The sequence below is a fragment of the Monocercomonoides exilis genome (assembly GCF_001643675.1).
Source record: "Monocercomonoides exilis strain PA203 chromosome Unknown scaffold12-1864167, whole genome shotgun sequence".
NCBI classification, from domain to species: domain Eukaryota; phylum Preaxostyla; order Oxymonadida; family Polymastigidae; genus Monocercomonoides; species Monocercomonoides exilis.
Genome location: NW_027150557.1, coordinates 677,334 through 701,967, shown reverse-complemented (window position 1 = coordinate 701,967; position 24,634 = coordinate 677,334). Strand labels below are relative to the sequence as shown.

General features: G+C 42.3%; 5 protein-coding genes across 5 annotated transcripts; 3 read left to right on the top strand and 2 right to left on the bottom strand.

Moving 5' to 3' along the window:
• The first annotated feature begins 1,199 nt into the window (after positions 1–1,199).
• On the top strand, positions 1,200–4,227 carry MONOS_11739 (putative transcriptional adapter ADA2b). The gene is made up of 4 exons (XM_067864302.1): positions 1,200–1,324; positions 1,367–2,202; positions 2,428–2,655; positions 2,931–4,227. The coding sequence occupies exons 1-4, from the start codon at positions 1,207–1,209 to the stop codon at positions 4,095–4,097; spliced, it is 2,349 nt and encodes a 782-aa protein (XP_067731179.1). The 5' UTR covers positions 1,200–1,206; the 3' UTR covers positions 4,098–4,227.
• Positions 4,170–8,796, bottom strand: MONOS_11738 (uncharacterized protein; the record flags this gene model as incomplete). The annotated part of the gene is made up of 5 exons (XM_067864301.1): positions 4,170–5,360; positions 5,486–8,216; positions 8,264–8,382; positions 8,444–8,527; positions 8,570–8,796. The coding sequence occupies 5 exons, from the start codon at positions 8,794–8,796 to the stop codon at positions 4,472–4,474; spliced, it is 4,050 nt and encodes a 1,349-aa protein (XP_067731178.1). The 3' UTR covers positions 4,170–4,471.
• A 12-nt stretch (positions 8,797–8,808) lies between these two features.
• MONOS_11737 (putative CRE-CLP-2 protein) lies at positions 8,809–12,514 on the bottom strand. The gene has a single exon (XM_067864300.1). It carries the CDS (start codon positions 12,473–12,475, stop codon positions 9,218–9,220), a length of 3,258 nt encoding a protein of 1,085 aa, XP_067731177.1. The 5' UTR covers positions 12,476–12,514; the 3' UTR covers positions 8,809–9,217.
• Positions 12,515–13,158: 644 nt separating this feature from the next.
• Positions 13,159–22,475, top strand: MONOS_11736 (putative phosphoenolpyruvate synthase; the record flags this gene model as incomplete). The annotated part of the gene is made up of 1 exon (XM_067864299.1): positions 13,159–22,475. The coding sequence occupies one exon, from the start codon at positions 13,159–13,161 to the stop codon at positions 22,258–22,260; it is 9,102 nt and encodes a 3,033-aa protein (XP_067731176.1). The 3' UTR covers positions 22,261–22,475.
• Positions 22,476–22,978: 503 nt separating this feature from the next.
• MONOS_11735 (uncharacterized protein) lies at positions 22,979–24,154 on the top strand (the record flags this gene model as incomplete). Its single annotated transcript, XM_067864298.1, has 3 exons — positions 22,979–23,021; positions 23,102–23,770; positions 23,979–24,154. 3 exons carry the CDS (start codon positions 22,979–22,981, stop codon positions 24,152–24,154), a joined length of 888 nt encoding a protein of 295 aa, XP_067731175.1.
• Between the last annotated feature and the right edge of the window lie 480 nt (positions 24,155–24,634).

The window sequence follows — 24,634 nt, the reverse complement described above, 5'->3', positions numbered from 1 at the left end:
CAAACAACCTTAGAGAAATCAACACGCCGAAATAAAATATGAATTCAAAGATAATTCCACAAATGTGAAATGTTTATCAATCATTACGAAAGCGATTGTTTGACTTGAAAAAAAGAAGAAGCATCACAAATGGATCTATCACTTTTTTGTGTTCATTTATGAATATTCATATCAAACATACAAACCGAAAATTTCTACAGAAAAAATTTGATTTAAAAAACAATTACTCAAATGAGATAATCAGTTTAAAATTGAAAATGAAACTTTTTCGTCTTTTTGAAATAAATTACACGTTTGAAAACCAATCATTGGAATCAAAGCTTCATCTTTTCAATCATCTTTCATCTTTCACATTTGAAAATGATTCTTTTCATTTTTTTTTTTTTTTTTTTTTTTTTTTTTTTTTTTTTTTTTTTTTTTTTTTTTTTTTTTTTTTGTTTGTTTGTTTGATAAATATGTTCATCCATTGTGCTTGTTTTTCACTTTGGATAGCCAAATACAAGAAAGGAAATCAGGCACTCTGCATTTTCTTCTCGAAATAATGACGAAAACACTTCTGGACATTTTCATCATCTGCTAAAATCTTTTAAACGTTATGATAATGAACATTTTCATCTTCAGATCACTTTTTTGCCCTCTAAATTGAAATATGATTTTTCGAATTTGAATTATTTTAGATGTTTTAGTGAAAATTTGAAATTGTTCGAATCCATCAAAGAAAATTCTTTCATTTTCATTCACAAAAAGGAATATTTCACATAATGAATGGGAAATGCTCCACAGAGGATAGTTGAATGAATAACTATATTAAAAACAAATTTCATACTCAAACAAAGTGCATCACAGAAATTGACAAAAACACTTCCACAATACAACAAGGAAATATCTAAAAGCAAAATACAGTTTTTGTTTCAAATTAGAAAAGACATAATAATTTGAAGCAAATTTTAAATGCAAAAAGCATATGAGAATCGTAAATAAACAAATAAACAAATATTCTAACAGCGAAAATTCCAAAAACGACGAAACATATTGAATTAGAAGTTGTTTTGGATGAAACTGAAATGAATCCAGCTAAAAATAAAAAGAGGAGGGTGAAAAATACACCATAAAAATTTAATATCATTTTGCGCAGATGAGATGACTGATGCATAAATATTTCTCTTTTTCAAAATTTTGAAATATTGATCAAAACCCATAACCAAAATGTCAACACAACCTGTATCAAAATCTCACATTAAAAAACCGGCTGTTTGTTGCAATTATTGCAATAGAAACATTACGGACAGTACAAGAATTTTGTGTACTGTATGTAAGGAATTTGGTTTGATTGCTCTAATTTTTAATCATTAACATTTCCATTCAGAATTATGTGTTGAGTGTTTTCTTGCTGGAGCTGTTTTAGATCATCATACGCTGAACCATCCATATCGAGTCATAGAAAATTTGAATTTCCCGATACTTGAAGAAAGTTGGACAGCTGAAGAGGAGCTTATTTTGCTTGACGCAATTGAATCAAATGGTGTTGATAATTGGTCAAAGATTCAAGAAGTTGTTGCTTCAAAAACTGAACAAGAATGCAGGCGCCATTATCATGAATATTATTGCGCAACAACAGATCTTGTACCAACTCGGTTTCTCCCAGAAGAAAGAATGATGGTTGGCTTTCTTCGGCTTGATCCAACTATAAAGCATGAATTCGTAGACAAGGACGGTGAAAAAATAGATCTGACTCACTATAAAAGATATAGAAGTACAAAACATGAAAATTGCTTGTTAGGTCATGATGAAAAAGATGATGATTCAGAGTTATTTAACGAAGATTCATCTTCTGCAATTTCTTCTTCAAAAAGCGGACAATCATCAAGACTATCAAAAGCGGAATCAAATCGTAAGCACGAAACAAAAGCGAGCGAAGAGAAAACCAAACACAAAGCGAATGAGCGCTCCGACAGTCATCGGTCGCACAACGAAACATTCAACCCGTTGTCTGCCGGATACCGAGAGAAGCGAGGAGAGATGGATGTCGAATACGATCAGGAGGCAGAGCGGTTTATTGCTGATATGACCATTCTCCCGACAGACGCACCGGATGCGCTCCAACTGAAGATACATACACTCCACGGATACAACAGAACAATTGACGAGCGCATAAGAAGGAAAAACTTCATATTGGATCATGGGCTTTTGGATTATGTCAGGGTTTGTGATATTCATTCAATTTTTTTTATTAACTTAAATTTAATCTTCATTTTTATTCGAATTATCTGCGGATGTCTCGGATATGTTGCATTTACCATTCTTTGATGAATATTTGCTTGCCGTGAATATAATTATTGAAATGGTAAAAAAAAAAAAAAAAAAAAAAAAAAAAAAAAAAAAAACGAAATAAAACAAACAAACAAACAAACAAACAAAACGCCTCAGATTCTGAAAGAAGAGCAGCTGATGGGCCGTTTTGAGCGTCTTGTGCTGCGGCGGCTGAAGCCCTTTGCACGGTTTCTGACACCCGGCGAGTGGTTTGGGCTGCAGCAAGGGATCGTCAGCGAGGCGAAGATACGAAGTCAGATAGCGTTTTGGCAGCGGATGAAGATGAACGGCATAACGACGATCGAAGAGGCTGCGCTATTTGTTGTCGCACTGAAGAGAGAAGAGGTGAGTGGCTTTGCATGAATATATGTATTTTTCTATTGGATTTTAAGATGTGAAAGATGAAGAGGAAGAAAAAAGGAAGAGGAAAAGAAATGAGAATGTGATGAGGAAAATAATTGAAAAGAATTCATATTTTTTATTTATTGCACTAATGTTGCTTGCATAAACACATTTCTATTTACATGTTTCATTTATTTATCTTCATTTTTCTTCATTTTTTTTCCCCTTCCCACTTTTTTTTAATATGTATAATTAAAACCGCATTTTATTACAAACAGAATGAAGCCCCACAGCGCGCTGTAGCAAACCCGTTGTTGCCTGGCTGGAAGCCTTACTCCAAAGTCCTCCCTCCTCCTCCTCACTCTGCTTCTTCTTCCTCCTCCTCATCCCCCCGCAAAGCTTCTACCAGCGGTTCTATCAATACTCGTCTAAAACTAACATCATCATCATCTTCTTCCTCCTCCTCCTCTTCCACTTCTTCAACCACTTCCTTGTCTTCTATTCGCACCACAAAAAGCACTCCAACAAGTCCTGCACCAAAACCATTCACTCTGCCACTTCCTCTCACATCCACCCACTTCACCGACGCGCACACAACCGAAGTCGTTTCACTGACACCACACACTTTGTCTGCCCAGCGCAACCAGTCCTTCATCTTCACTGCACCCCCGATGCCCCAGTTCAAAATGACCTCCAGTAAAGCGGCTGCGAAAGCAGCAGCAAAAGCAGAAGAAAAGAAAATTACAACCACATCACTTTCTTTTCCTGCTTCACCGTTTTCACAATCTTCGCTTTCGCCTTCGGCTTCTGTTTCGACTTCTACCTCTCCCTCAGCTGCTTCTCCTTCATCTGCTTCTTCTTCTGTTTCTTCTTCCATTTCCCCCTCTCTCTCATCATCTGTCTCTTTCCCTCCTCCCACGCCCATCCAGCCGCCAAGCAAAAATGACAGTGCAGCCAAAGCAGACAAAGCAGACCTTACAACAACACCCATCGATCCCAAAGAGCCTGTCACCCGATTAGTGAAAGAGCCGCTTCCAGTTGCACAGCTGCCGTTCTTGTCAGACACAGAAGCCGACGCTGACCAGCGGTTTCCGGACATTCACGAGATGGATGTGACAGACCCCACACTCACACGGGCGTATCGTCTCAGTGCGAGGAGCAACTACAGAGAAGCACTGGACTCGTCGCTGGGAGGGCAGGGAGGGACGGGGATGCTTCCGCAGGGAGAAGATGAAAGGAGGCATGCAACACGGGGACTGCGCAGTGGAAGTGGGAGTAGATATGGCAGTGGAGGTGGTGGAGGAGGAGGTGGAGGAGAAAGGAGCAGGGGAATGGAATCAGGCTATGGTGCGGCGGATTCGGTGCAGAATGTGAAGCAGAGGTCTTTGAGAAGCAGGAACAGGGGGCAGAAGGATGAGTATCCGTGGACGAGTAATGGATTGTGAAAGGAATAATTGAAGACATTTGGAAGTTCTTTTTCTTTTTTTTTCGTTTTTTGAAACATTTATTTCTCTTTCTCTTTCTCAATCTTTTTATTGTTATATGTAATTTAAAGAATAAAATGATGTAAATGCGATATGAAAAGGTTCAGAATGAAAAAATATGCAATAGAATTTAAAAGAAACAAAATATAAAACGAGAAAATTTGTTAATAAAAAGGAAAATCTCAAATTATCATTCCACAAAACAAAAGATAGAGCATATTTGTTAAAACAATAAAAGAAATCATAACAATAAACACTTTCGCATAACTCATTCATATTTATAAACAAAACAATTAAAACCCAATTTACAAAAAATATTTTTTTATTTTAATTTTTTATTCAATTTTGGAATGTTTCTTTGACAACTTCCAACCGAAGAAATAGAAGACAAGACCGAAGCAGCTTAAGACAGCCACAAAGGGAAAAGCAAAATAGATGGCAGCATACAGCGCACACGACACCAAAAAGAAGGCAGCAGCCAATATCAGAAGAGACAAATGGATAACGAAGGAAAGAGTGGACAAACGAAGAGGCGTGACAGAGACAGGCGGAAGATGACGATATTTCAAATGGCTTGAAGAAGCATGCGATGGAGAAACAGATGAATTGAAATCTGCACACAACTGAATTTGTGTGTTGAGCCAGGAAATAAGTGGCTTGTCTTTGTCTGTTTGATTTGATTGTATTGTTGAATAAGATTGAGCAGATGAGGCATTATACGATAATGGCGGAGGTGGCGCGGTTGCTGGGAATTGTGGTGGTTCAGCAGGAAAAGATAACATTGAAGAAGAAGAAGAAGATGATGATGATGACGAGTCAGATGTTGGTATGGACGATAAAGGCGATGAAGAAGAAGATGAAGCAGATTGAGGTACTTCTGTTTCCTGTTCATTTGATTTTGTATTCTCAACAGGAACAAAAGATGCATTCTCCATCTGCAATGGTTCCATTTTCATTTTTTGCCTTTTCTTATTGCAACAGCAAAAAGACAAGCAATTTCTGAAGTCGAAAGGCGCAAAGAGGAAAGTGTAAAGCAGCGGGAGATAAAAAATGATGAAGATTGGCAGAGCAATCGTCGTTGTCCACACGCCAGACACAACAGTCGTGCCTTTGGCTGCAACATACTCTCCAAAGCCAAAGATGGAATAAGGTGAATCATCCAGCAGACGCAGCAGATGAACAGGGCCTGCACTGCAGAATAAACAGACGAAGAGCAGAAAGAATCTGAACAATTAACATTAAAAAAAACAAAAATGAGTATATAAGAAGAAAAAGAAGACGTTTAAAATTAAAAAACATTACAAATAGAATTAATAAAGCAACAACAAAAAATAGCATCATTCACAAACTTAATCCATAGAGGCGCACAGTACATTGGATAGAACTCCACCAGAAAAGCTCTGCAGCAACCAGCAAGAAAATGAGCGAACGAGCGGCAGCAGCTGCCCGCACAGCACATGCAGCAATTGTAATAACCACAACAGCATTTTTGATTCTCATTGAAAGGAAACGACAAAGAATACCTGCCAATGCCAAACACACAGCAGAAGTGGTTTCGCACAGTCTGGAAGAACTGAGTAAATGGCGAAAGAATAGATTTGCATTTGGCTGAAGAAGAAGAAGAAGAGGAGGAGGAAGAAGAAGAAGATATAGCAGAATTTGTACTGAGTTCATTGGAATTTTTTGGTAAGAACATCTCCATCAATACCTTTTTCTCTGTCTTGTCTGCAAAGAACTCCAACATTGCCATTTCCCAGTCTGATACAGAAAGCGCCCAATGACTAATCGTATTCGTCTCATCAACGCCTTTTCTTCGGTCAAGCATCATATCCCAGAAATCACTTGACAGCGCTTCATAATCCCCATCTCCTCTGTTACTCTCTGCGCTTCCACCTTCATAGCCAGCCATCACAAACTCTCTTGTGCATCTCGTTTCTACACTCACTCCATTCTGTGAAGTTTCTGCAGCTGGCACGCTCTCATTTCCAACTTCCACTTTTTCTGCAATCCTTTTCGCACTCCAGTTGCTCCGTTCAGAGCGCATCAGGCAGATGTAGCACTTCCCACAAACTGGATGCAGGCATCCAAAGCCAAGCAGCAAATAGAGCAAAACCAAAGCCCATCCGAAGTAGAAGCACGCAGTGAATACAGTCTGCAGTGGAAAGACGCAGTTGTACAGAGAAGACGAATATGGTGGCATTGTTGTTTCACCACCAAGAGTGAACAGATGTGGGGTGAGTGTGCAGATAACCGAGTCATCATTGGACAGCTTATTATTTGTTGAAGAAGAAGAAGAATATGATGAAGAGGAGGAGGGATCATTTGATGAAGCATTTACACAGACACGCACATAAAACACATGCAGGCCTCTGAAAGAACTCAAAGGCGGCAGATTATCTTCATCGCGCTGTGTATTTGGAGATAGCCATTTTGGATCCCATGGCGCTGTCCACAACGCTTCAGCAGCTTTGCTTCTGTCGCTGTTCTTTTGCTTGGAATCAAATTTGCTCTCATTCTCCAAATTGTTTGTTTGAATGTCAGGTTCATTCGAAAGAGATTTTGAGTAATCAACTTTGTACTGATTTCGATTTTCTTTATTAGCCTTTAAATTCGCCGTTGGTGAATAACTTTGAGATAACTGGACGCAAATGCTTTTTCCATCATTACATTCAACACCCTGAGATCCAAACAGCTTTACAATTCTTTCTTTAGTGTGAACTTTGTTTGCTGCTTCTTTTTCTGTCTCATTTCTCTCTTCCCATCCATTGAGCATCCCACTTTCTCTCGCCTTTGACTCTTCTGCTTCCTGGTCAAGCGGCCACTCGATGGAAGCATTGACAATCCTATCGTATCCTTCAGTGCTGAACACCAGCACACGAATGTGCGTCGACTTAGCAGCATTCCACCATGGCACTCGCGATGAGATCTGCGAAGAAGACATCGGGTTAGTCACAAGAGCAAAGACACGCTCGTGGTTCTCGATAGTTTCACCCTTTTTCTGATGCTTCCATGTGCGGTGTATTGATGGAAGATGTGAAGAAGAAACAGAAGTCTCTGTGCTATCCTCAGAGTTAGATGATTCAGTCAATTGATGAAAATTTGCAGAAAGCGATTCATTTTTCTGCTCTATTGGCTGAAATCCAAATTCTCTATTAGCAGCATTAACAACATCCGGTCTATAGATGGTATTGCTGCTGCTCTGCTGTTTGAACTGCGATGCGCTCATATTCACGCAGACTTCTCTCCACACCACGTTTCTGTTGTCCACAGCCATAACATTCATGCATCCCTGATCCCTCCAACTTGCCGCAGAGATCTCAAACCACGAACGCTCTTCAGTGATATTCAGCGCTTTGTTTGCAGTGGTGCTTCCACTGTCTGAATTATCTGTTGAAGAGTCAGTTGGTTCATAGCTGGTTGTATGGCCAACGGTTATGTTGTGGAAGTGCAGATGGCCAGCTAAAACGCCTAATAACGAGTAAGCGTTGTTGCCGGTCGATGGAGATGTCTTGGAAGCCAAGTTATGAATGTACTTTTCTGTACGGATTGAAAGAGAGCGGAGAGGGAAATGGTTTAGCAAGAAAAGCATTTGAGGCTGAGAAGCTTGCCCTTGATCAAAAGAACCCATTGGAACAAATTTCTTTGAAGATGTGGCTGAGACTGAAAAAGTCTGCTTAGAAGAAGAAGTTGCATCACATTTGGCTTTCCCATTAAAAGAAGAAGGTGCACGAACAGAAGGCAATACTTTTGTTTGTTCAATTAATTTTTTATTATTACTAACTGAACTCAAAAAAGAAGATGAGGCAGTTTCGTTTTCACTGAGAATACGATTAATTGCATCAATTCTCGAGGCTTCTCCTTTGGGCTCCGATAAAAGATCTCCAATTCCACCAAATGGAGAATAAAGTCCAGGTTTTGGAGTTGAATCAACAAAAAGAAAGGCAACTGTATCATTTTCTGAAACATTTGTTGATGGGACTGTGAACTTTCGTAACAAAACACCTTCTGGATAACTGTTAGCACAAGATGCATATTTGTTGTAGTGGTCTTGAGCGTTTCCTGGAAATGTTACACCATATTCTGATTATTACCAATGATAAGCAACAAGAAAAATGATAATTTCAAACGATCATGATTTCCTCTCATATCGATATAGTCATTGCACCCAAGCAAATTGAACGATTTCAAATAGTTGTTATATTGCTCCCATTCGCTTTTTTCTTGTGAATGATGAAACCATCCGTAACTAAAAAAAAATTATTAAAAACACTTTTTCAAAAGATTGATCAAAATAAAATTGCAAATACGTTGATGTACTTGCGCGAGTTAAATCCCCTGTAGCAAATGTTAGATCTGGCTTTATTTTATCCTTTATGAATCGAAACAGAGCACTTTTTTTCAATGAATTAGAAATAATCGAAATCAAAAACAACCTTGCATCTTCTGTTACAAATCCAGTTTTTCCTATATGCAAATCAGAAATATGTGTGAATACCGCAAGTCCATTAGTGGACGCTCCAACTGAAGGTGCTTTTAAGAACTCTTGGTCTGATGGAAATGAAAGTTGAGGCGCGTAATTTGACTTCAGCATGGAAAGCGGAGGTAAAAATGTGCATAATAAGATGACAATAATCCCAAACAAATAAACAGAACGTAACATTGTGAAAAAAAGAAAAAATACGAAAAAACGATATTATTTTGGGTTTGTTTGATATCTGAAATGATGATTTTAAGGAAGACAGGAAAACAATTACGAGATCTAAAAATGCTATAACGAAAAGAAAAGATAGGATAAAAGAAATGAAACAAAATTAAAAAGAGGTTTTTTTCAAGACTATGAGAATAAAGACACTTCATGAACAATTTTTAAATTCAAAAATAACTCATACAAAAAATGTGAAATGTCATGTGAATTGAAGTACAAAGATAAAATTTCAAAAAAAATAAGTTTCGAAATCTTTTTCTAATGAAATGCTCCCCCCTAATAAACACAAAATAATTGGATGTGGTCCATAATAAAAGCAAAAATAGGTGTTGTTGAAAACAAGTTTTGCATAGGTCAACATTTTATCGCTATTAATTTACTCCAAAGAATATAGCACAACTGGAGCCTGTATGGTCCAAATAAAAGCCAGAAAGTCGACATGATCCAGAAACGCCACACCCAATTCAATGAGATATCTTCCTTTTGTTCTTCTCTCTTCTTTCTCCTTTGCACTTTCTTTTTTCCTCTCCTCTGCGCTTCGCGTGATCTTCCCTTTCAGCAAGCCAGACCCCGCAGAAAACCCAGCATGATAGCATTCGTCAGGAGTGCCAAAGTTAGAGTCAAGTGTGGATGGGAAGCGATGGGCATAATTTCTGTTCGAATGCTCTGTCGACTCAAACAGCGGCTTATCCTTCGCAGTCGTCCCGTTTTTCAGTGTGAGCCGCTTCATCAGCTTCTTCGCCACAGAACAGAACCCGTCTTTCGCTTTGTCCTCGTCATCCGCTCCTTCTCCGCTCTCCTTCTCAACAGCGCCAAGCTCAAACACTTTGAAGTACGGGTTGTACAGCAGCAGCTCCGACGTCTTGAACAGGAACTGGATGTAGACTTCAGTGTTCCCCTCCGCTTCGAGAATAAAGTATCTCCTCTTGATCTGCATCGGGTTCTGCTTCTGCCCGTCGATTTTGCCGGCAACGCCAAACCAGCTCAGCTGATATGCAGCATACAGCCATGGTGACAAGATCTGCTCCACTTTTGCTGTGTAACCAGGGGGTGGCACAACAGTCAAGGTGAATTCGTCGTTGCTTTCCAGGTCGTTCAGAGGAGACGGTGTGGCAATCCGCAGATATCGAGGCGATTCCTTGTCAGATGGGGTAGAAGAGGAAGAGGAAGAGGAGGAAGAGGAAGAAGCAGAGGAAGGAGAAGAAGCCTGAGATGATTCAAATGAGAAGATCATTTGTGCCGCTGCCTTGCTGAACAGAAAGTGGAGTGAAGAAGGCGCATAGCGTCGCTCAGTCATCGACATATTGAATGGCGAAGACGACGGAAGAAACGGACAAGGCGCTGCTTTCAGCTCTTCAGCATCGATGTAGAACTGTGTGTTTGACTGGCTGTCCACCACAATTGAGACATCACCAGGCAGATTTGAAGAAGAACTGGGTGAAGAAGAAGAAGAAGATGATGATGATGATGATGCTTGATCTGAAGAAGTACTTCCTTCATTAGGAGTTAGTGTGAGGTTAAACTGTGGAGCAAACATCACTTGTGCAATGCGGATGTAAGGGAGATAAGGCGATTGGTCTGTGAGTGAGGCAAGAAATGACCCATCTCCAGGCTTATCGCAGACAATCGGGAAAAGAGTGTCAGGAGCTGCAGAAGCACGCTGCATGGCTGCGCCTGCTGTGGACGGGGGAGATAAAGGTGTTGTGGGAGAAGAAGAAGAAGAAGAGGAGGAGGAGGAGGGTGATGATGATGAAGAAGCAGAAGATGTCAATTCTTTTAAGTTTATTGACGTTCTCTTCACAACATCCACACCTTCACGCGGTGTAAGTGGTCGAATCAAAGGATACGGCCTTGTCTTCGTGCGGAGCTTGCACTGGTTCTTTTGGATGATCGGGATTCGCGAGACCGCCACTGGCCTGTTTGAGTAGCACGACACGGTGAATCTCAAGTCCCTCTTGCGTTTTGGTGCCTTCATCAGCGACACAACCATTGTGTAGTAACCTTCGAAGTCGTCCTCGATCTTCTCCAGCGCATACATCCAAGTCGAATATATCGTCGGATCGACTCTGTTCTCCACGTTTGCCACGCGGCAGACCGTCGGCACACTCGAAATGGGCCGCGTCCTCTTCTGCAGCATGCCGTCTGGCCCAGTCACAGACACCGTGTGCACGTGAAAGCGCAGCGCAATCAGCGGGTCAATCGGCTCGTCCAGCTCTTCCTCTTCCAGGTCCTCCCAGTGCCGCTGCAGCAGGAACCAGTAGCGCTGCCCGCGCTGCTTCCGCACCAGAAACTGCGGGGAATAATACGTCCGCTGCAGCTCTTCATCGAACTGGTGGTGCGCTGCAAACAGGCAGTGTGACATGCGCTGATAGGGAAATAGGAGAGGCGACCAGGACACAGTCATTGTTGTGAAGTAGCGTCGGAGATCCTCAAAACACAGGAAGAAGACACCGTTGTCTGGACGCTTCTTCACTTCTTCTGGATCGAAGTGCAGTCGCTGCTTCATCGCATCGCTCCATGAGCCGGAATCCTCCAATGAAAATTTGCCTTTCCAGCCTCGCTCCATAAATGGGTTTCTCAGTTTCACCATCCGATGTCCATCGACTTCTTTTGCATCCAGCACAGCATAGCAATGATCGCGAATAAGCCCTGTGCTTTCGACAACTCCGTCCAACATGTCTGGATCTGACCCCACAGTTGCCAAAGTGGTGGCAGTCGCATATCCTTCCTTCAGCTGCTCCCAGAAACTTTCCATTTGCTGCTCTTTTTTCTTATCCTCTTCGCTCATATTCTCTGTGTCATTATCGCCCTCAGATGGATATAGTCTCCAGATGTCCGGAATCCAGCTTGCCATGAAATGAATCGTCTCTCCGCTTTGTATATCGCCTGTACCATAACTCTCTCCTCGAAGTTTCAAATACGCCTTTTCATAAAGAGAAAGCCAAATTTCTTTTTTTCCTGCAATGTGTCCACAAAGAAGCCGTTTAGTTTTTTCTGGACGCACATAAGACGATGGATGACGAGGCAGACGATCATCTATTTCTACCATGCGCCATGCTCCGTTGAAATAAAATCTAACATAATATCTACCGGATGGATTGGGAACGCATCCTACATCTGGAAGTTGAGGATATACATTACTGGTTAAAAATGCAAGCTTAAGACGTTCTTCTGCATAGCCAAGAAGTAACAGTGAAGCAATTACGGAACAATCATCAACAACAGATTGTCTGGCATTCCTCCAACTGAAAGCCCCGAATATACTAACGTCAGTTGGCTTGCACTCAAACACATCACTGGGTCTCGCGAGTACTGCTCCGTAATTCACTTGCTTTGAGTTGTAACGAACAGGGACAGAATCTTCAAATAATTTACTGTCAGGTGGAGCTGGCCCAATTTGATGAAGTGAAGGATTCCAAATTGGAAAAGTTTGACCATTAAGATGAGATGACGCTTCTAAAACTTCTTTTTCTTCTTTTGAAAAATCATCAAATTTTGGCAAAGGAGGGAACTGTCTTTTCGTTTTTGGTCCTGTTTTAAGATTTGAAGAAGATTGCTTTCTTTGCAAATCCGTTCCATGATTTAATGCTGGCACTTTTTTAGTTGATGAAGAACGATTTAAGTTTGTTTGCATGAGAAATTTACACAATTACGATTGAACCGTTCTTCTTTGTTTTTCATTATGGTAAAACTTCTAAATTCAATAAATATCATTAAAATCGATTTGAGAAAAAGATACAAACAAATGAACAACTGTTCATGAGATAAAATCTTTGGTTTCATTTATTTAATGAAGGGTCGCTTCGATCAAATTTCTGCGAAAGCTCTTAGGTTGTATCTATCATGGCACAATCAAGGGCATTCACAGGCAATATTTTAAAAACCAACAGCTCAGCAGATTTTAATCAAAAAGAGGCTGAACAGCAACTCAATCAAATGAATTTATTAACTTTTGACGATAGACAGCCTTATTACTCTATGATGAATGATCGAGTCAACAGAGTTCTATTTGTTGGTGGCTTATATGACTTTTTTCAGATTGATTCTTGCTTTCTAAATTGGGGTTTCAGCTCCTGCCCCAATTTTCAATATTGCAAGCCAGAAAACGCTTTGAATGCTCTTAAGACATCTGTGAATTATGATATCATTATTTCTATGCATTCAACAAATGATATCGCAACGTGGTCATTTGTACTTGAAATGAGAAAACTTAGACCGAACACACCAATTTTCCCAATTGTGCTAGAACTTGATTCGAGGATGCCTATTTTTTCCAAAAGTCGCAATATTAGATTCTTTTTGTGGAACGGAGATCCTATGCTGTTTTTGGCATTGATAAAATTGATAGAAGACAAATGGAATCTCAAATGTGACGTAATTGAAGGATTTTGTGGCATTATTCTTTTTGTGGAAGACACTTGTCAATATTACAGTGAATATCTTCCTCACATTTACACGGAGATTTTCAGAAGGACAATGGTTGCTCCAGGCCTATCGGCTAAACACTCTCTTGCACGAAAAAGATCACGTCCAAAACTTGTTTTTGCAACCTCTTTCGAAGAAGCATTATCAATCATTCATATCTATGAATACAGAGTTCATGGTGTGATCACAGACATTGAATATCCTCTCTCACATCATCAACGTGGTCCGCGAAGTCAGCCCACTCGGCACCTTCTCGAAAAGAATATTATTCAAACATCACAATTTCCTGAAATGGCTGGTCTTGTTTTGAGAGATCTTGTTCCCCAAACAAAATATCTGTCAAAACCTTTGCCACGAATCCCATTCCTGTTTCTGTCTACAGCCACATCCAACAAGGAAATCGCAGAGAAATACAGCAACTGCCTATTTGCGCGTAAGAACAGTGCAGATGTCTTGTCTTCCATTCAGCACTTTCTCGACACCTTCATCTGCCTCTCTCCTCTCTTCTTCGCTCTTTCCCCTACCGACTGCAAGCCCATCCCGGAGCTCCCACCAGCATCCACGCACACCGAGCTGCTGCAGCTACTGTCGCACATCCCAAATGAGTCTCTCTTGTTCCACGCACAGTGCAACCACTTCTCCCACTGGCTGTATGCGCGCGGTGACTTTGGCGTGTCGATGTTCCTCCACCGCTTCCGTGTGACCCACTTCGGAGGCGACGTGGAGCGTGTGCGTCAGTTTCTGAAGAAATGCCTCAAAAAGTACTCCTTCGCCCACACACAAGGCTTGTCGCTGGACTACGACGTGAGCCTGCTGGGCGAGCGGCACTTCTTCATGACGGTTGGCTCTGGCAGCGTCGGAGGCAAAGCGCATGGCTTACTTTTTCTCGACCGCCTGGTGAACGACGTGAACAACTCGATGATGGTCGACACAGACTTCGACGAGAACGCGCTGCTGATCCGCATCCCCCGCACCGTCACTTTGTCCACGTCGGTTTTCCTGCAGTTTCTGGAAGACCACCACTTGCATGTCTTCTCATCGCCGGAGCTCGACTCCGACCACATCACCGACGCCTGCATCGCTGCCACATTCGTTTCCTTTCCTTTGCCCCCGCACATTATGCAGATTCTGACTGAAATCACCGTCGCGTTCGGGAAGCACCCGGTTGCGGTGCGCTCGTCGTCGCTTCTGGAGGACTCGCGCCGGCAGCCTGTGACAGGCATCTATGCCTCGTTCTTCCTGGGCAACAACGACGAGTCACTTGCGGTGCGTGTAGAGCAGCTGAGCAACGCCATCAAGCTCGTCTACGCGTCCACGTTCTTCCGCAAAGCCCGCGCCTTCCGCCGCTCGCTGGGGCTGTCGTGTTCATCCGAAGCAATGGCAGTGATGGTGCAGGAGGTGCCTGGCACACGATTTAAAGAGACGGGGTTGTTCTACCCACACATCTCGTGCTCGTGTCAGAGCTTGAATTTCTACCCAATCAAAATCGGATCGTCGGGAGGAAGGGATGCAAACGCGATGAGCGCAGCTGACGGCGATGCGGCGATGAATGTGGGGCTGGGGACGCACACACAGGATTTTGAGAGGATCATCACACTGCTGCAGGCGAATCCAGACAAAGGAAGTAATTCGAATTCAAATTCAAATTCGTCTGCTTCTTCATTGTCTTCATCCTCCTCCTCCTCCTCTTCTTCTTCTTCCTTCTCTGCTTCATCCGTTGCCCGCTCCTCTCTCTCTTCCCTGGCAAAGAACCCTTCTTTGGCCATTCGGCAGTTCCGCTTCTGCCCATCAAAGCCCTCAATGAGCTATCTTTTGGAGCAAAATGACTACATGTCAAGAACACAGCGCTATTTCATTGCCCTCAACTTGGATGTGGATCAAAAGTGCACAATGCAGGTGAAGCAGATGATTAAAGAGAAAGAAAGTGAGAGGAAGTTCATCGAGCTGTCGAAGGAGAGGAAAGAAGACGAGGAAAGGAGGAGGAGGAGGAAGAGCGAGATGATGGGAAGGTTTAGAGGAAGAGTGGGATTGGGGAGGCAGATGATGGAGGTGAGTGAAGAAGAGGAGGAGGAGAAGGAGAAAGAGAAGGAAGAGGAAGAGGATGATGAAAATGATAAAAACCAAAAAAATAAAGAAAGCAAAGGAAAAAGAGAGAAAACGAAAGGAAAAGCAAAAGAAAAGGGGAAAGCAAGAGAGAAAGAAATGGGAGCTGATAATAAAAACGAAATCGATATTGACATCGACAAAGAGGAAGAAGAAGAGAAAGAAGAAGAAGAAGAAGAAGAAGAGGTGGAGGAAGAGGAGGAAGGAAGAGAGATAAAAATGAAGGAGATTATTCGAATTCAGCGGGAGAAAGAAGAAATGCTCCTGAAGAACGGGAAGAGGGGAATTGACAGCAGCAGCTTCGTAACAGCAGTCACTAATTCTCCGGACGAATGTATTTTCTCCGATCCCATTCCATCTGACACAAAGACACCTCAACTCCTGTCTCCGTTCCAAGGTCAGGCTGGATATTCTTCCCTTTCTGGTGTTTCTGGTGTTTCTGCTGTTCCAGCTATTTCATCTCATTCTTCTCATTCTGAAGCAACAGGAGCAGCGTCAGTAGCCATCGGCGATCTTCAGTTCGTGTCATCGCCTGAAATAACTGCACTTAGTAAGACACTCAACCAAACACACCTTAGTTCAAATGCTCCTCAAATTCCCTCTCAAATTCCATGTCAAAATCCCTGTCAAATAATCTCTCATCCTTCTTCTGCTCTTCCTTCGCCGTTGAGTGTGCCCCCGCTCTATGCAGACACCAGCTGCGCCATCACCTCCACCCCTCTTTCAGTCACCCCCATTTCATCTCCTGTCCTCCTCACAACACAACCGCCCCCTTCGAACTCTGCTTCTTCCTCTTCCTCCTCTTCCTCCTCTTCTCCAGTTCATTCTTCTCTTTTTATTCCATCTCAGCTCCCCGGTCTCTCATTCACCCCGTCCATTTCGTCCTCTCCAACTCACCCTGCCTCCCTCGTCACCATCCAGCCATACAACATTCCTCCTTCTCTTCCTGCCTCTTCTATACAACACCAGAATTCGCATGCTTATGATTCTTTGCCTTCTTCTTCTTCTTCTTCCTCATCCTCCTCTCACTCTGTATTCACTTCAGATTCCTCTATCCACGTCACCGACCCTTCCAACTTCTGTGCCAAAATGCAAACTCAGCCGCTTCTTCCACTTCCCCTTCCCCTTCCTCATCCTCTTCCTTATCCTTCGTCTAATTCTGTTTCTATTACTTCTTCTTTGCGACCAAAGCAATCTTCATTTGCTTCATCATCATCATCTTCTTCTTCTTCTTCTTCTTTTTCTCCCTCCTCTTCCTCTTATGTTGCCTGCTCACCCATCCCGTCCCCTTCTCCTTCACTTTCCCCTTCTCCTTTCTCCTCTCCAGTTCTTTCCTTGGTCCAACCTCCCCTCTTCTCTCAAACTGACTCTTCTCTTTCTGCTCTGCCTCCATTTCAGCATTCTCCCTCAGCCACTCTCTCTTTTCCTCCTCAATATGCTGAGCCCACACTGCAAGAGGTGTCGCAAATGCCCATCCCATCCATCGTCCACACAGCATCCCAGTGCTCTTCTGTGCTTCCTTCTTCTATTGCTTCAACATTGCAATCATCATCATCATCATATGCTTCTACTCCTTCTCCTTCTTCTCCTTCTTCTTCATTGTCTTTTTCCTCTTCTTCTTCAATTCCAAATTCAACCCCAACAATCTCCTCAATCAACACGTCGGCGCTACCAGGACTCGAACCCGCGCGCAAGCCGCCGCTGTCCCCCGCCCACCACTTCCTCCACCAGCACCGCGTGCACCATCCGCACTGCTTCCGCCCTTCGGCCACGCCTTATCCAGTCGACCCTTCCCTCGACCCGCTCATCCACACAGAAGCTTTTGGCATTCCGCAGTTTCTGACTGTCGCGTCTATCGAAGAGATGGAGAAAGACGGCTTGCTTTCATTACTTGGAGCACAGTGCTTGAACTTTGAAGATAATCGATTGGTTCCCTTTTATCCTGGCATAGACGAGCTGGCGATCCGCTGCCTGACCTACGACAAGCTGATGAAGGAGACGAAGCAGTTCAACTTCGCAAAGACGGTTGACCACATTTTGAAAGTGGCAGCAAAGGCGATGGGGTCCCCAGTGAATGTGTCACTTTCAGTGAATTTGGCTACAAATCCTGTGGAAATCGTGCTGTTGAAGCTGCGCCCGCTCATCGTGGACGACTCGGCAGACTTCACGGTCCCTGCAACTTTCCTATCGGAGGGACTGGAGGAGGAAGAAGAAAAAGAAAAAGAAGAAGATAGTGGAAGTGAAAGAGAAAGAGAAGAAGGGAGAGAAGGAAGAGTTAGAGGAGAAGTAGGAAAAGCAGGATCAGGTGCCATAAGGAGGATTTCATCGACTTCCTTTTTCACTGCAAAGCTATCATCTGACCAGCTGCCTTCGTCTGCCTCTTCTTCTCTCAATTCAACTGCCTTTTCACGTGCCAATGTACCCAAAAGCATCTCCGTTTTCTCTCTTCCTTCTTCTGCGTTGCTCTGCCGCTCTGTAAAAGTGCTGGGCCCTCCTCTGTTTTCACCCCCGATTGCTGACATAGTCTACTGCGACCCCGACGCCTTTGTCAGCACGGACACACACACAGCAGCGAGCGAAATGGCGTTTCTGAACAGCACATTGCACAGCCAGCATATTCCCTTTGTGGCAGTTGGATTGGGCCGATGGGGCACGAAATCAGCGAGTCTTGGTATTCCAGTGAAGTGGAACGACATCAAGTATACGTCAGCAGTGGTGGAGACTGGGTTGTATCCGCAGTATGTGATCGAGCCGTCGGATGCGTCGCATTTCATCCACCAGTTTGTGGAGGCGAAGCTGCCGTTTCTATATGTACACCCGAAGAACGACTGGTTTAACTGGGAGTGGCTGAAAGGGAAGAGCAAGTATTGCACGCGATGGAGGGGGAAGTACTTTGTGCATTTGTGTTTGGATAGGAAGAAGAGGAGGAAGAGGAGGAAGAGAGAGAAAGAGGAGGAGGAGGAGGAAAAGAAGAAGAGAAGGAAGGAAAGTACAAAGGGAAATGCAAATGATAATGCCAATGTTAATGATAAGATTAAGAATGGAGGAATGGATGTGGAAGAAGAAGAAGAAAGTAATAATAATAATAATACTGGTGATAATGATGATGATGATGAAGATACAGATGAGCACTGCTATCTGCGTGTTGTGGTGGATCCAGTGAATGAAAGAGGGTTAATTCTGATTGACGCCAAGAAGAAACAGAAAGTTTCATCGTCATTGTCTTCTTCTTCTTCTTCTTTGCAAAATGAATTTTCGTGCTATTCGAACAGACTTCATCTGAATCCACCTCTCATGCCTTCTAACAAAATGGATAGTCAATCAAGGAACTTTGATTATTCTTCCTCTTCTTCTTCCTCTTCCTCTTCCTCTAATTCCAATTCCAATACTAATATCAATTCAAGCAATCTATTGAATCTTCCAATCGCACAACCATCCACCCAATCATATCCTTTGCCTCTTCCTCCCTCTCTTCCTCCCTCCATGCCTCCTTCCCTTCCTCTTCAGCACCCCTTGCATTCACCAGACTCCATTTCCCCTTCTTCTCATTCTTCTCGTTCTTCTCCTGCCTCTTTGTTTCCTGTCACCACACTCACACCCACAACCTCTGTTGGCCCTGCTCCGACTCGTCTTGTTCCTTCTGAGTCTGGCAAATCCCCTTGTTACAATCATGAATCTCTTTCTTCTTTGGCTTCATCATCATCGTTATTATCTTCCTCTTCCTCTTCTTCTTCACCTTCTTCTTCTTCCTCCTCCTCCTCTTCTTCTTCCTCTTCTTCCTCTTCTTCCACTTCTCCGTTCAACCCCTCCTCAACCCCTTCCTTCCATAATCGACCAAGCTCCTTCATCTCCACTCACTCAAACAAGCAGCCGTCACAGCAGACCACCCCAATTATGATCATTGCGCCCACAAATCATTCACATTTAGCTCTTTCCAGCGATTCTTCGTCGAATTCTGCGCCAACACGAATTGTTTCTGAGGACACAGGCCATTCGATGGAGTGTGGGCACAGCATTTCTCTCTGTCAGGCAAGTGACGATGATCATAACACTACAAGTAAAACAGCAGCTGCAATATCAAATAGAAATACAAATACAAATACAATGAAGGCTTATGATGCTTCGAATGCTGATGCTGATGCTACTACTGCAATCACATCGGAATCTTCTGGTTCCTCCTTTTCATCGTCTGTTTTTCCGTCTTCTTCTTCCTCCTCTGGTTCTTCTTCCAGTTCTTCTTCCAGTTCTTCTTCTTCTTCTTTCTCGTCTTCTCTTTATTCCTCTCCTCATTTCGGCATATCCCCCCAAACTCCTCCTTCATTCATGTCTTCCTCTGCACCTTCTGTCTTCATTCAACCGCAGCAGCAGCAGCAATACCCTCCTCAACAATATCAGCTGCATCCTCAATATCAACCACAATTGCAATCGCAATCACAATCACAACAGCAGCAGCAACAGCTGAGCCTTTCAACCTCTGCCCCACACAACTTAGCTGGCTCTGACGATTTTTCCTCGCCTTCCTCTGTCCGTTCACGTTGTTTGTCTTGTCAGAACAAAAATGCGCCTTCTCCTTCTTCCTATTCTTCTTCTGGCTTGTCTTCTTCTTCTTCCTCATTAGGCTCTTCTTCTTTGAGTTCTGTCTCATCTCCTCAGATGGCTGTTAACTGGCCTCCTGATTCACCTTGTGCAATTGAGCCTTCTTGCATCACTGCAAACATTGGATCGGGTATAAGCTCGTCCCATCCGTTGTCCTCTTTCCCCTCCTCTTCTTTCAACTCTCGCCTCCTTTCCTCCCCTGAAAAAGTAACAAAACAGCTGATTTGTCCAGTAAAGCCGTTCTCCAGTGCTTACAGCCTAGCCATGTCTGCTCCTTCTACGCCAGCTTCGTTTCTGTTTGCGGGGAATTCATATTCAGGTGGCAAACGTATTCAAAATGGAAAAGTGGAAGTTGGAAGGGTTCAAGCGAATCTATCACAGGATAGGATTTCTTCTTCGTTCTCTTCCTCTCCTTCATCATCATCATCTTCATCTTCTTCTTCTTCTTCTTCTTCTTCTTCTTCCTTCTCGTCATCTCAACTTCCATTCAACAAACAGTCCAATCAAAATGACCAACAAAGTTACATCAATTGGAGTGAAGAGTCTTCTTCAAAGGCAGACACAGGCGAAACAGAAGTCAGCGAAGACACACAACACATGTTTGACGAGCTGTTTGGGCGGGTGGGCAATAAAAAATTCCATTTTTCTCCAAACAGAGAAGGGTATGGTGGGAAAGGGAGAGGGAGATGGGTGAGAGAGAAAGAAGGAAAAAAGATGGATGGAGAAGAAGACGATAGTGATGATGAGTACAAAAGCAGTGACCGGATTTCGAGGAGCTGCAGAACGAAAGGGAAACTGAGCGATTCGCGGAGTAGGATGGAAGAGCGGATGATTATGAGGCCGTTTGCGATGCAGACGTCGTTTGGACCGCCTGCATCAACAGCATCAACAGAAGCAGTAACAACAAACAGAAAGAATTCAGATATTACACAGCAATTGATATTACAACCACAACAACAAGAGCAGCAATATCAACAATATCAACAATATCAGCCCCAACAGCCTCTCAACATGACTCCATCTTTCCTTCAGCCAGATTATGCAACGGAAGCATTGAACACTCATTCTTCACGCCATTCGCGCACACCAAGCAGCATTCCCTTTGGCAACAGTGTCGTCACCATCCACAGCGACGAGTGCGAAGGCGAAGAAGAGCTGGACTCGTCAGATATGACTGATTCATCTGGTTCTTCTGATAGTTCTGATAATTCTGATACTTCTGACTCAACTATCTCTTCTGTTACTTCCATCTCTTCAGCCTCTTCTGATCAAACTGAACTGACGGGGTCTGAAAGCAGAGACGGCTGCTTCGGCCAGCGTGTGGATGCGCTGCAGAACCGCAGCGCTTCTGACAGCTGCCGAAACAACAGCGACAGCTCAGAAGGAGCGAGTGACGAGAGCAACGCGATGGAGAACGGGATGGAGAATGCGACAGATTCGAATGAGATGAATGAAGGAGAAGGGGAAGGGGAAGGAGAAGAAGGGTTGGGAGAAGAGAGCGAGAATGACAGCAGAAAGGGGATGTTTGTGGGGGACGTGAGGAAAGAGGGAAGAGGGGCGATGCTGCTGTCTTCCTCGAGTGTTGTGCCGAATACGCTGCACTCTCCTTTTCTCGCAACTGGCGCTTCGATGGAAATTGATCCAGACTTTAAGCCTTCTTCTTCATCTTCCTCATCTTCTTCATCTTCCTCAACTTTCCCCTCCTCCTCCTCTTCTACTTCTTCTTCATCTTCTTCTTCAACCTCCTCTTTCTATGGTTCTCAGATTCCCTCTGCCTCTTCCTTTTTACCAGTGGCAAATGCTCCGCCTGTTGTGAATGAAATGCCTTCTGCAAACATTTCTCTGGAGCCTTCTTATTCATCTGATCATTTCGAAGCTCCCATGAAAAAATCCAGTCAATATTCAAAATATCAAAATTCCAGACAAGAATCTGTGCTTTCCCAGCAGTCGCCGTCTTATCAGACTGCCATCAATGTCAGCCCTTTGCATTCATACAGCACACTTTTGCCTTCTCCTCCAAAGGAATCTTCTTCCAATCCATTTGATTCATTCTCTTTGTCTTCCAAGCAATCACCTCCTTCTACAACGTTTTCTTCTTCAACGTTTCTTCCAACACCAACGAGCCAAGGTGGCTTTGTGCAGAGAACCTTAAATAAGAGTTCTCCACAAAAATCATCACCTTCAACATTTTTGCCAAATGCAGCCACGTTTCAACAGTCTCCTCCTGTGCCTTCGCTTAATGACTTTGTTGAAATGTCTTCACTCATTGCAGATAATTCATATTATCTCGAGTAAATTTACATTTTTCTTTACGTTGCTTTTAAGTAAAATATAGTTTTTTGTCAAATTTTTTCGTTTCATGGAGTTTTTTTAATTGATCGTTTTTTCCAACATTTTTTGTTTGTTTTATGTGTTTTCAGGAAACGCAATAGATTTTCCTGCTTATATTTTTCTTTGGCATCCGATATGTTTATAAAAAAGGATGAAAAAGTCATTTGTATACACATTTTGTTCTTTTAAGTTGAGATTCAAATGTTGAATCGTCTTTTAATTTTTATTTCAATTTTCATTTTCATCTAATAGATGGTGTTATAAAGGAATTAGAACATCTCTCTTTATGTACAAATGCACTGGTTGAAAATGTTAATTCAAAAAGCCGATTTTTTATGCAAACTTTTCCAAAAGCTGGCGCTTTAAAAGATCCAAAAGTAATTGAGATTTGGCATCAGCATATGAATATTTGGAAAAACATTTCAACACCATACTTGGAGTCATTATATGAATGCTTTGAGGATAAAGAAAATTATTATGTTGTGTTGTGGATTTATGAGAACAAGCCACTCAAACTCTATCTTGACCAAGATAAAGTTTCACGAAATTTGACAGAATTTGTATGTGTTATTATTCAACTGGCATTTTCAAAGGTATAAAGTTTCTTTGGAGTTTAGTTTCTGAAATTTCGAGTGGCTTGAATGCGCTTCATCAAAATGGTTTATTTCTTCCACATCTGCAAATGGACTCGATATCTGTTTTTGGACGAACACACTTTAAAATTCGTATGAAGACAAAATATAAACGTTCACTAGACTTTTTGTTGTGATTAATTTCTTGTTTCAATTTTATATTTTTTTCAAAGGGAATATTGCTTATCTTTTGTTGGAGCATGCCATCTCTTCTGCAAATAAGCAATCGTTTAGTCCTCGATGTGATACGTTTGCGCTTGGAAATATAATAAAGAGTCTGATTGAGGAACCCATTTCTTCCTGTACACCGTGTAGTCCTGAGTCATCTTCGCAGCCTTCTTTTGGTTTGTCTCCATCTGCTTCTTCTTCCTCCTCTTTCCTTATTTTTTCCTCCCCATTTTCTTTCTCTTCTTCCTCCTCTGCTTCTTCTGCTTCTTCTTCCTCTTCCTCTTCCTCTTTCTCTTCTTCCCCCATTTCTTCTCCAACAGCATCAGCAAAGCGCAGCATTCCCTTTCCACATGGAAAGTTCTCTGCTTCCTTTGAGTCGCTGATTGAGCGGTGTGTCAGCCCAGACGAAGAAGAGAGGCCGACAGCAGCTGAAATCCTTCAGCTGGACGAGTGCTCGTTTCATCTGGAACAGTCAGACGCATTTTTCGCATTGCTTCAGAAGACTGCGGGAGATAGAGATGCTCCAGGTGATGTAACGCTGCATTCGCTTCAGGTGGAATCAAAGAAGTCAGTGAGAGAAGATGAGAAAGAAGAGAAAGAAGAGAAAGAGGGAGAAAAGAAGAAAGAAATAGGAAGTGACAAGGACGATGAAGGAAAAGGAAAGAAGGTGATGGGTTTGCAAATTTTTTAAAAAAAATAATCTTTCTTCACTTCTCTTCTTTTTCTTTTTATCATCATTTGTATATTTTATGTATTTGGTACGAACAACTTCATTCTTTATTCTTTCCTTATTTAACACATTCATACATACACACATACACACACACATTCACAATTTCCCTTCACGAAAAATTTTACCTTCTTTTTTTTTTTTCAAATAAGCTGATACATCCGATCTTTCAACGCTTCCAGTGTCTTTTATCAGTCCGAATTTAATTTCGTGTCGAGGAAACAGCATTTATCACTGTGGGCGCACGGGCGACTGGGGAACTGTTTTGATTGGCTCTCCGCTGCCGACTGGAGTTCATGAATTGTTTGTGGTGTTGAGGAATGAATGAGTGAATGAATGAATGAATGATTGATTGATTGATTGATTGGATTATCTTTATTTGACTGTTTATTCGATTAATATATGAACTTATTTATTTATTTATTTATTTATTTTTTATTTATTTATTTTATTCACTTGTTGGCTTGTGTTCTTTCGATTTATTAATATCTTCTTTTATTATTTCTTCTTCTTTTTCTTCTTCTTTTTCTTCTTCTTCTTCTTTTTTTTTTTTTTTTTCTTTGTGAATCTTTTCTGTTATCAGCACGTTTGAGTTGGAGCAATTAAGTGGGGAGTTCAGTTTGCTCATTCTTAATCTTTTTTCATTAAAAAAATAATTTTTTTTCCTGTTTTTGTGTAATGAAATTTTGAATAATTTTTTAGTTATTGGGCTTATTGAACCAACAGACGCGTCGCTTTCCTGCATTGACAGTCATTTCTTTTTGGGGAAGACGGGTCATCCAAGTTGTGGATATGACATCTTCAGGTT

Excerpts from the sequence above, each read along its gene's own strand:
- MONOS_11737 (XM_067864300.1), bottom strand. The coding sequence starts at position 12,475 with ATGCAAACAAACTTAAATCGTTCTTCATCAACTAAAAAAGTGCCAGCA.
- MONOS_11739 (XM_067864302.1), top strand. The coding sequence starts at position 1,207 with ATGTCAACACAACCTGTATCAAAATCTCACATTAAAAAACCGGCTGTT. Across the intron at positions 1,325-1,366 it reads TACTGTATGTAAGGAATTTG|AATTATGTGTTGAGTGTTTT; the intron begins GTTTGATTGCTC and ends ATTTCCATTCAG. Across the intron at positions 2,203-2,427 it reads GGCTTTTGGATTATGTCAGG|ATTCTGAAAGAAGAGCAGCT; the intron begins GTTTGTGATATT and ends AAAACGCCTCAG.